This window comes from Corapipo altera, unplaced genomic scaffold, assembly GCF_003945725.1.
Source record: "Corapipo altera isolate COAL_440 unplaced genomic scaffold, ASM394572v1 59, whole genome shotgun sequence".
NCBI classification, from domain to species: domain Eukaryota; kingdom Metazoa; phylum Chordata; class Aves; order Passeriformes; family Pipridae; genus Corapipo; species Corapipo altera.
This window is the reverse complement of record NW_020884917.1, coordinates 3,197,132-3,208,593: the sequence shown is the minus strand read 5'-3', so window position 1 is coordinate 3,208,593 and position 11,462 is coordinate 3,197,132. Positions and strand designations below refer to the sequence as shown.

At 39.2% G+C, this 11,462-nt stretch overlaps 2 protein-coding genes across 15 annotated transcripts in view; one reads left to right on the top strand and one right to left on the bottom strand.

The window, feature by feature from the left end:
• The first annotated feature begins 284 nt into the window (after positions 1-284).
• Positions 285-3,437, top strand: SEC61G (Sec61 translocon gamma subunit). 4 transcript variants are annotated; one of them, XM_027656019.1, is made up of 4 exons: positions 285-353; positions 1,103-1,202; positions 2,314-2,416; positions 3,249-3,437. In XM_027656019.1, exons 2-4 carry the CDS (start codon positions 1,109-1,111, stop codon positions 3,256-3,258), a joined length of 207 nt encoding a protein of 68 aa, XP_027511820.1. In that variant the 5' UTR covers positions 285-353; positions 1,103-1,108; the 3' UTR covers positions 3,259-3,437. The 4 variants fall into 4 exon arrangements, with proteins under 4 accessions (XP_027511820.1, XP_027511821.1, XP_027511822.1 ...); XM_027656020.1 differs by having other exon boundaries at positions 309-336; XM_027656021.1 differs by lacking the exon at positions 285-353 and adding an exon at positions 690-1,006.
• A 1,237-nt stretch (positions 3,438-4,674) lies between these two features.
• Positions 4,675-11,462, bottom strand: part of TPK1 (thiamin pyrophosphokinase 1) — a 304,538-nt gene continuing 297,750 nt past the window's right edge. For 8 of the 11 annotated variants that reach the window (XM_027656014.1, XM_027656007.1, XM_027656013.1 and 5 more), the window contains one exon: positions 4,675-4,952. In XM_027656014.1, the coding sequence (XP_027511815.1) occupies positions 4,834-4,952 (119 nt within the window). In that variant the 3' untranslated portion in view covers positions 4,675-4,833. Of the gene's footprint in view, positions 4,953-5,098; positions 5,142-11,462 lie in introns of all 11 variants that reach the window. The other 3 variants (XM_027656009.1, XR_003529755.1, XM_027656010.1) reach the window with 3 other exon arrangements.

Genomic DNA, 11,462 nt, shown 5'->3' with positions numbered 1-11,462 from the left:
TAAACGTTCCCTGGTGCAGCTTAAGACCACGTCCTCTCTCCTGTCTCTTGTTGCCTGGGAGAACAACATCGGTACTTTCTTCCCTTGGACCCCAAGGCTACAACCGCACGGAAAGCAAACGTATCGTCAGACACCCTCAGAGGAGTCCCGGAAACCGGAAGAAAAAAAAAAAAAAAACAAACCAAAAGAAAACAAAACCCGACCAACCCCCCCACTCTCCAAATCCTCCTTTTCCTCCTCAAAACCCGCCCCCCGCCGCCCGGAAGGGGCGCGGCCGCGCGCGCGGCGCGGTGACGTCACAGCCCCGCCTGCGCTGCTCTCTGCGACGTGTCCCTGGTCCGGCGGGGCGGGCGGTGAGGGAGAGGGGCAGCAAGGGGGGGAGTCTCGGGTGGATCCCGCGGGTCCCCCCGCCCGGGGAGGCGGGAGCGAGGGGTCGGGCAGCAGGGCCACTGAGCCCCAGGAGGGCGCGGGGGCCGAGGCCGGAGGTGGCGGGGGAGCTGGGGCGGGCAGGGCCGGCCTCGGCCGCAGCGGGGGGAACGGGAGGCGCTGGGAGAGGCGGGAGGGTCCGGCCTCTTATCGGGATATCTTGGGGTCCGTGCGAGTTAATGCCAGCGGATCCCCCCAGGCTGGGGTCCTGCGCGGGGTGGCGGTGCTGGCACTTGTGTGCTGTGAGAACGAGACGCGGCCACAGCGTTCCCCCGGTGCAGCTTTGGGCTGGGGGCCCTTCTTGAAACCGGTGACTTCTGCCTGTTCAGACATCTTCAGCGGTGTTTTCTGAAACGCGGCGTAGGACGTAAGCTGAGAGGAAAATCTGATGGAGCTGTTGTTTTCTGTGCCGAAAGGCATAATTTTTCCTTTTTTTTTTTTTTTCAGTCAGAAGTAGGCCCTCATGTTTGTTTACTGATACAGTCTCTTCATTTTCTGCAAAGTGGAAGTATCTTTTTAAAGTCCACTTAGGTTGGAATATGAAATTTTATGTTATCTTAAGTCTTTACAAATTTCGTAGGTAACTGCTATTTCTGTAATCAAAAAATTCTCTTTTGCAATATATATATGTATATATATGTGGAACCATCAACGCTAAATGCATTCACCTTTGCAGGTAATCATGGATCAGGTAATGCAATTTGTGGAACCCAGCCGTCAGTTTGTGAAAGACTCCATACGACTTGTTAAAAGATGCACCAAGCCTGACAGGAAAGGTAAAGCACACAATAAAACAGAACACAAACTTTATTTCATCTTATATCTTACCACGCGTCTTTCCATATGTCACTTCTGTTGATTAATTTGCTGTGAATGTTTCTCATCTGCCAGTATGAGATTTAAACTTGAGCAGTTGTCTAAATGGTAATGGATTTATGGTTCTGGATGTAATAAACTTGGATGTGTTCTTTTCTGGTACGTGAAACAGGCTAAGTAGCTGAAATTAGCCATTTTAAGAGAGGCAAGCAATACTTTTCATGTATTAAGTAATTGACTGATTGCAGTGAAATTGGGGGAAATTCTAGTGGAAAAGACTTTATTTTAGGAGACTTCAATGGAGCCAGAATTGCTTTTTGTAGTGCCCATTCAGTGCTCCACAGTTGTCAGACACTGCCTGATTGGGATGGGAAGAATTTTGTTGCTGGGAATATAGAAGAGAGGTTTTGGACTTTCTGAAAGGCCTTAGAGAGAAGCTGTAACTGTAACCAGAATGCAACTGGTCATTCTTAATGTTAATATTTACAGTGCTTTATTTGTGTGCTAAGAATGAACAATTCTATGACTCTAAGTTTACTGGCATCTTTTGAGATCAGTAGGGAACTTCATTCTTGGTCAGACTGGCAGGTTTGTTGACCTTCTTGGTCCACTTCATGGTTGCTGTCTTAAAATAATTGAAAATATCACAAGTACTCAATTTTTGTGGGGACTTAAGGTGCTGACCTTCTGTGACAGACATAAATGGAGCTTTTATATTTTTGATACTGTATTGGGGATTATTTTCAGGGCCTGTAGTGTTGTAAAGGAAAGATAATGGAAAAAATGTACCATGAATTGTCATGGATTGTGGATATTTCTGATTTTGCTACTTTAAAAAATTGTGATTGGCCATTCTTTGTGGAAAGCAGCACCTTCTCTCTTAAAATTATCATCTGTCTTCTGAAAAAGTGGATTTGTTTCTCAGGGTCACTGCAGTGACTATTTCCAGAACTATTTCCTGTGTTAACATTATTTTCTAAAGAGATACCTCTCCTGAGGTCACTGCAGTGCACATCTATATGCCAGTACATGAGGCTTCCTAGACAAATTTTTTTGGTTTTGTTTTTGCAGAGTTCCAGAAGATTGCCATGGCAACAGCAATAGGCTTTGCAATAATGGGATTTATTGGTTTCTTTGTCAAATTGATCCATATCCCAATCAACAATATAATTGTGTAAGTAAATATGACCTTTAATTTCACTAAGTGTTTACCTGTTCATTTCTAAACAGAGGATGTCAGTGAGCTCTACAGGATCCATGTTGCTTTAGTGTCTGCATTTCACGTTAGTGTAATTTAACAGGAGTTACTTGATTCAAAGAACTTAATCAGCAAGTTGTTAATTTAGCATGCTACAAAATATTAGATCTGTAGATCTTCATTTTTTCCCTGAGTATTCTGCTTCAAAACTGAACTTCAGATATTTTCATTTCCAGTTCCTCAGTGTGTGTTTGACCATAGAACATTTACTTTATTTGGATCTTATACTCTCACAATTTGCAGTTTATAATTTGGGTATCCAAAGTAAACAGATAAGGTAGAGAAAACTGAGTGGGTGTCCTGCAGGATGACAGAGCACAGAACAAAACTGGTCTTGTTTCATTTACTCACTGCTAGATGTGTTTGAAACTTTTTGGTTTATGTGTAACTGCATTCTGTAAAATCCCTTTTGGAATGAATGTTGCAGCAGGAAAATCTTGACCCTTAAATCGACTGGCACCATGGTACTGACCCATTAACACTGCCAGTTAAAACTCCTCTTGTTATTCAGAGCTGATGTAATGCCCTTTCTAGCACTGGAAGAGATTAAATACTGTTCTGTGACCATGATGTGTGGCTTGCTTATACGTGTAAGAGTGGTCCTGTAGGCAAGGAGAAGTGTTAAAAAATAGGAGATAAGCTGCAATGGTAGTAAAGGTTGTCCCAGCAATGCAGTGGGGGGAGGATAAATTAGACTTCAGGCGGGATCACTTGATTAGTTGAAACTGATACTTTGTTCTCTCAACAGAGGTGGCTGAATATTCATCATGAAGAAGAAGACAGTTGTGACACCTGCTGCAAAGATTTCACAGCTTTAATTTGTTTGATATTAAACAAGCTCAGTTTGGGTTTTCAAACACTGTTGTCACCTTATTTTTCTTTTAAAGTGTATGTGATCATACCTGTCTATATTACAGGATTTTTTTCTTTTTTAGTAGTAGTGCCTTTTGTTTGTTTTGTTACATCTTTTAACTGGTAGTAGAGTCATTCAGGTAGGAAGGAAGCTTGGGAGGTCTCTAGTCCAATGTCCTGCTCCTCGCTGGGTCAGTGTTGCACTCTTGACAAGACTGCTTAAGCTTTGTCCAGTCAGATATTGGAAGCCTCCAAGGATGACAACTGTATGACCTCTCTTCAGGAGCTGTTTACTAAGCAGTAAATTAAGCATAGGAACAGCATTGTTCCAGCAAAAGCAGACAGCAAGAAAACAGCATTCCCGTATCCTTTCAAGTGGTAATTTAAAAGTCTTATCAACTGAAATTCTTGTCACTAATTTCTAGAATCACCATCATTATCACTAATTCCTTTCTGCATTTGGAAGTCCTGCTAGGTTATGTTATGTACTTGACTGGAAAAATCCTCCATCAAATGAAGAACTTGCATGGCCAGTCCTTATTCTGATGGCATAATTAAAAAAGCCAAACTTAGTTGGTTACTGAGATGTACCATTTGAGGATAATTTAGTTGTCAGAGATGCTAAGCAGTCGTTCTGCAAATCTGCAACTTCCTCACACTGTTGGATAGGATATACAACCATTTTGGATACTCTTCTGCACACAGAATTATAAAGGGTTCTGCATGTTGACCTGGAAGTTTTCATTATTAAATGAGTGACCATTTTGATTTTAAGAACTAAGCCTGCAGAAACTCTAGTAGGTGCAATGCTATTCCTCCTCAGATTGAGATTAAGAAATTTATTTCACTCCAGAAAGCTTACTGTAAGCATTTAGTATTTGCAGAAGCTACAATGGTACTTCTATCACAGATTTTAAAAGCACTTAATACTTAGAAATCTGATATTGATATTACAGGAAAACTGAAGCTTTTTCAGTACACAAACTTGTTTCCTAAGTAGAAAAGTTCAACTATTATTCTTGAGAAACCTCCACCAGCAGCTGTTACAAACCAGGACAGAAAAATGAGATTAACTAATCCTAGTGCTATCACCTTGTAATACACTATGTGCAACTGGGTACTGTATTTTCTTTTGGCAAAAGGGGAAAAACAGTTCAGTATTGCAATAAAATACTTTGCAAAAGTAGTCTGGACTAACCAGATAAGCAGTAGCAGTTTCTTTACATTCATTTTTGTTTGTGACTGTACTGGGTGGCTGCTCATGTGTCTAATGGTTAGGAGGTGTTAGGTACCAGAATGAAGGACTCTCTGCAAGTAATTTCGATTGGATCTCAAGTAACTTTTATTTCAGACTTGTTTTCCATTCGATACATAAAATCATGCCTGCTTATATTTTTTGGAACAGCTTTACTGTCTTAATTCAGTGAAATTTTGCAGTAATTGGAGTTGTGTTGGATCAGAAAAGGCAGCTGTAGCTGATCTTATCTTTTGATAGCCATTGTCCACAGCAAAGGTTTGTCTGTCTCGATAGTCACAATCCCAGAGCCATTGTAGGTGTTGGAAGTACTGACGAGTGTTCCAAACTTCAGCACCTGGTTAGCTGTGAAAAAGAAATAAGAGACTTAGTGTTACTCTTCAACAATAAAGGCACATCAGTGCATTTGTTTCAAAAGATAGCTGCTCCCACAAAGAACGAAAAAATTGCTAAATAAATCTAACTCAGATAAACATAATTAAAATACCTACGTTAAATGTTAATTAGAAGGCTTCAGTGAAGCTTTTTGATGACCTGTAGTGGGAATAAATTAATACTTAATCCCCAAATTAACATTTTGATTTTATAGCAGATTATTACAAAAGCAGTATGTCAGATATTCCCCAGAGTTTCACATCTGGAAATTTGTACTTCATTAGCATCAGCTCAAGTACCAGTGCTAGAAAAGGTATTTAAAGTAAGACAAGGCAGAGGATCTTATTTTACTTCCAAATTCGGGATTTGCTTTAGCTCAGCAACAAACCAATAATCTTTTAAAACAAGAACAGTTCTAGAGCAAAGGCTAGCAGTTAAAAGGGGTATTATTTAAGAACTTTGAATCAAGTGACTTGCATGTTTTCTTCTATTGCATGCCTGTGAGGTAGGTGTCTGTGTACGTTAGAAACCACATGGCATTACTCTTAACAATACCAAAACGTGCAGTTTTTGTCTTTAATTTCTTCCCTTTTTGAGATAGCACTGCTTGCATTTTGCAAACATATCAACTTCTGCAATGGTACTCCACAACTAGTCAGTTCTGTTAGTCCTTGCTTGTAGAAAGGTTCAGAGTAAGAACTCTCAGTCTTCTTTGCTTTAGCCTGTAAAACAAGCCAAATGACAGCTCTTACTCACTGGCAGCACAGAGATAGATTTCCATGGAGGATACAAGGAGAGCTGCAACTGAGGAGAATTATTCAGGAAGATCAGCGAGTCTGTGTGGCCTAACAGAATTGCCAAATTGTGCATTAATACTGAAGGAAAAATCCTCTGGGTTTGCTATTGAGTGACCCACTGCAAATTGAGATCTCCCAGTGATCGAAAGGTGTGCAGAGCAACTTAGTAAACTCTATTTTGTGATTTGTGCAGGAGACACATTTTCCCATGTTGAATATCAACACAGGCTGTAGTACACTTGGGTGTAGTGCATGATTACAATGCATGTTACACTGTCTATCTGTTGTTGGAAGCTGCACAGGAGGAACGAATCTTGCCAGGCTGTATGGCTTTAAAATAAGGGACAGTCTGACAAAAGCCAGGACATGTGGTTCAGCGGCTCTTCTGCCAAATCTGTGCTTGCTGCTACTTATTCCTACTCCTACGCTTGTTATTAGCTTGAAATGAAATGAACTGAAGAGAAGGTTTCAGTTGCTAGCTCTGTTGGAACAAGAGTAACACCCAAGTTTCAGTACTACTGCAAATGGAAGAGTCTTGCCATTTGAATTTCTCAGGAGCTGGGAGCATAACTGCAATGCAGTGCAGGAATTCAGCAAAGAGAGCAAAAGAAAAGTACCACTGTATTTGATCATAAAATAAAGGTGCTAGATTCTATCAGGGTGCTTTTGGACACACAGCAGCACTGGGGAGGCTTCTAGACAAATGCCAGGATCAATGAGTTCTGGTCTTTGCCTTTGGAAGACACACAGCAGAGGCCACTGGGGTCTTGCCAGAAGTTGATGCCCTGGAACTGCATTGCCAGAGAACCCAGATTTCACCGTTTACAGGTAAAAAAGTCATTTAATGATGAGGTAACACATGGGTAGAGTTCCCTGTGTAAAAATACTCCCAAAATAGTGTTAAGTCAAATCAAGTTATGAGTGCTGCCAGTCAGTTTTAAGTAGGAAAGAACCGTAAATAGTTTAAAATAATTATTGGCACACAAATTACCCATATTTGGTTACTATATATTGAAGCTTGAAGGGGGTGGGGAGGAAGAACCTTGTGGATCAACTGCTGTATAAACCCACTCATTTAGTATCATTTATTGCTTCTTGCTCGAGTCAGAATAATACTTAATGTTTCACAGCTTTGCATATGAAATAATGGCTCTGTAGAAGGGAAGAATTAACAACATGGCAGCTTAATGAAACAAAATCTAAAGCTGTATTTCTTCATGCATAAAATTAAGTGAAAATGAGAGCATTTTTTTCTTTAAATAGAAAATTCTTGCCCGCTAGATGGAGCCTTTTGTCTTTAGCAGGTTTTCTTCTCACAGGGATCACAGTTTGAAATGCTGAAGTGAAAAAATGCAAAAACTATAAAACAGTACTGCTGATTCACGTGGGTCAAATGGACCAACTCCAAGCACTTGGTTTCACAACCAGCCAACATCTCCACTAACATAATTAAAAATGCATGCTTTCCACTCAGTAAATGAACGGTAATTAATGTGAAGAACTAGGTTTGAGCCAGTAAAGGAAATAAAGAGGATGTACATACATACTGCTGCTAGGCAAACATCCTGCTGTGTCATGCGTTTTGATGTGGAGTTTACAAGGTCAAAGAAGTGGGAAGTTTTATCAGTTCATACCTGATCCATTCCTTTTTTTTAGATGAATTTCAGTTATATTTGTTAAGCCCTAGCAAGAGCTTATACCTTGGGAAAAAAAACCCTATTACAACACCCATTCTTGCTCTTGAGATTATTTCTCATGAAATGCATTCCAAAGAAAACCACTTTTTTGTTTTCTAATATTTAGCATTTATAGTTTTGCTGGGTAGCAAACCCAATTTTAATAAAGGATTTCACATTTTGATTTAAAAAATTATCTAAATCTCAAAACCCTGGGAATTCTAGAATTTTCTAATTAAAAGAAATCTTATTTTGGATCACTGAAAATTTTCTTCTCCTGTTTTTCATGAGAACTTTCAAGAACTGATTTGGATAAACCCATAAAAACAACCCCCCCCACACCTGCTTCCAGCACTGTTAGAAGTTTTGCTTAGTACTTTGGTTCCATTCAGACTGTGTTTACTGATAATAGACTGTTGATGAGAAAAATACTCTACCCAGCTCCTCCACTGTAGCTATATAGTGTTTCACATTACTCTCCACCGGTCCAGCATAGACTTCAATACTAAAAGCAAATGCTGTTCCTGCCTTTAGTTTTTTGGGGAAAAAAACCCCAAACAAACAACAACAGCAAAAAAACCCAACAACCCAACACAATCAGAGACAACTTTTTGTGGTGTGCCCTATGTTCTTATCAGTAAGGACTTTCTGATAGATTGCAACATACCATTAATTCAGACCAAAACATGGGCATAGAGAGGACTTATTTTGGTGAGATAGTGGAGGAATGTTTTTCTAGCAGTTTTTGATTTGTTTATGAGGTGTTTGAATCTGCCAGTGTTTGAGAATGTTAGAAATAATTTAGAGAAGAAATTTGAGGGCATGTAGGTAAGCTTCCCAAAGGAGCATAATCACAAAGATCACTATTTCTTAGACGTGTCTTTTGCTGACCAAGTTATATGACTAAAGAGGAAAATTAACCCTGAGACTGCCAATTTCCACGATTTTATTGCTCATATTTTGATTTTTTTTAAATATGCAAATCTAAGGATGCCATGTGGACAGTGTTAATCTCAGTTTAAGAACTGATGACTTAAGGTTGCAAGAACAACATTTGGAAATGTTAACAAAATGTACTCTATAAGTAGTCAAGATATACAATCAAACAAAAACCCCAAACCTGAAAATTTATTTCAAAATCTCATCATATTTATACCTCTACCACAGTTAGGAGTTATTTTTGAGTTGATGGTACCATAAACGATTCCTAAGCCTTGCTTGCAATCTTTGTGCTGCCAGCTTTCAGCCTGGAAACTGAGAAATAGTGTGGACTATTTATAAATAGATTGGGAGTCATCATATTGGGTGCTGCAGAAACACTAACTCTCACTATCAGGTAATCTCTCTTAATAATTCTATTCATGATCTAGTGGATTTATAAACATTATTTCTATAACTTCATTGTACTATTTAGGAGATATATATATATATACACACACACATACAGGGCTTGAGGGAGGCATATTCAGAGAAAAACTTCATCATAAACTTGTCATATATAACAAAAGCAAATCATGTCAGGTTCTTATCATTGTTACCACAAATGACTTAGAACAAAACAATATCATGATAAGCATAATACTGTGATACTTATACTATGCTTCCTTTTCTCAGCTAGGTGTTTCAATTACTTCCTGAAATATGTAAAGTCACACCTTGCTGGTTTCCACCACGGAAAATAGAAATAAGGAAAGGAATACAAGCAGACTGCCAATTCTGGCATAGATGTTTGGAATATTAAAATAATTAATTATTAATTAAAAGCCATATTATAGTGAATGTAATCCTCTTCCCCCTAGGCAAATGCTTCATCAAAATGTTAGAAAATAAAGATCAATAAGCTGAAACATAAGCTAAAGTGAAATATTGAATCACCATTTGGTATCCTGTTACAGTTTATCTGGAGAGGATTTCCCTGAAGTTCTGTGTTAGGAGCAAAAATCTGCATTTAAATGGAGATACATTAGTAATGCATGAGATAGTACTTTGCAGGTCACCCTGTGTCTGCAGAACAGCAGCATTAATTTTGCTATTTAAAAATAAAAGAACCCAAGTAGTTTGTGGACTGATTTTCCTTTCATTCCTCCTAGTTTTACACTTGTGGTTTAGACTGACTTTACTGGAGTTAATCTTGATTTACACTGATGGATACAAAGGAAAAATTGGGTCCTTGATCTCTGTGCAGTGGGAACTGCAAAACTGGAAGTTGCAAATAACAGTAATTTACAATAAAACATGGACTATTTTCAATATTGATGTAACAGAAGTACCATAAAGGCTTGCTGAGTCTGCTGGGAGGGAACAGGCTAGCCTGTTACTGCACTGATCCCCTCAGGGCCAAGGGGAGTTTTGAATAAGCAGAAAATTGCATTGGGCAATTTTTATAACTATTGTAGCTTTTGGTACCTGGCTTTGTAGCACAAAACAAGGGTTTTGCAATCTCAATGTGTTCATACAAGCAGGCTTATGAAAGCATTGAGAGGATATGGGGTGAAGGGGGTCCAGCAGGCAGGGCCAGGTGGCTATTCCACCAGTTCAGATGCTGGCAAAGACTCTTGGCAGGGGCTCTGCAGCACAGGCTGCTTGGCCTCACATCGGTGGGAATTCAGGAGATGACAACAAAAGCACTGGCTGTCAAGGCTTCAAAATTTCATTTAAAAAGAGAGAAAAATATGTTAACAGGACTGTGTGTTCTACCCTGGATAGAAACCAACCATGTTGGGTGAGCCTTCAGAAATGCAAATGGATGTCAGAAGTTTTCAAATTTATTTCCAGCACACATTTTTTTCCAGCTCTGTAATCACGGTGGTACTGTAACAACAGCTCTAACTCTTCCTGTCACATCACCTACTTGGTGGCAATTTAAAATGATAAGCTGATAAAAATGATGCTAAGAATCAGAGTGCTTTCTACATTTAGGTCTCTGCTGCTTCTACTGCTTCACCAAGACCAAAAAGAATCATTAATTGCAGGGAGTTTCTACAGCTATTAGCAGCGTTTTAGCACTACCAACAAGATGTGCTTCAGTGTTTGTTCAGGATCACTTTGGCCTCTTAACTTAGTTAAAGTGACCTGGAAAGTAAGACAAGGAAATGGTATATACTGTTTTCAGTAGTGTCTTTCCAGTCGAGATATGATAAAGCTGTACCAATACTACAATAGTAGAAGTGATTTAGGAAGAACAGTAAGTCAGAGAAATAGCTGTCTGGAAGACTTTCACTAAGCTAAAGGGAAAGCAAGGCTATGAAGTAACTATAAGAGTTGAGTTTAGCCAGTAAGAAGTAGGGTGTTTACTTATTTTTAATGCTTTCCATTTGTATAATGTTTGTGAGTTTGTATAATGTTTATCAAACTACTTACAACTCTTAGGGGCTGTACAGGTGACAGGTACTATTAATAATAATGTTAGAGCACTGAAGAAACAGCTGCAGAAATAAAATGTAGCTTCAGTTTGACAGTCGCTGCTGTAGAGATTTTGCATATAAGGTAGACAAAATAACTTGTTGCTATTTTGGTCTGTCTCTACTTTGTGTTGTGAGATAAAGAACACTATTCTCATGAGAAAAAGGGCAAGAGTAATACTGAGATGCATCAGCTAATGAATTGTCTTACTTCTAACTTGTCCATAAGACACCTCCTTACACACATCATCCTATTATGCTGTTAGGCTTTAGAGACATTACTTAGTCACACAAAGCTGAGGATGGCAATCTCGTGCAATACTGAAACCTGAGATTAGTTTAAAACAATGGTGTTCTGTCACGGCATTTTGGTCTGAAGCTCTGGTTTGACATGACAGCAAAGAACCTAAAAATACTTGCTATTTTGAAAGCTGCCATGCTGCCAAGTTGATATGATGCAGCAGTGAAATCTACTGAATTTGTTAGAGAAATCCAAATGATCCTAGCAATTGACCACACACAGTGCTGCAGAAAGGAGTGAAATTCTCCCTACATTCCTCATGACTGGGTTGTTGGAGACAGGGAAGAGAGATGGGGGAAGAGGAA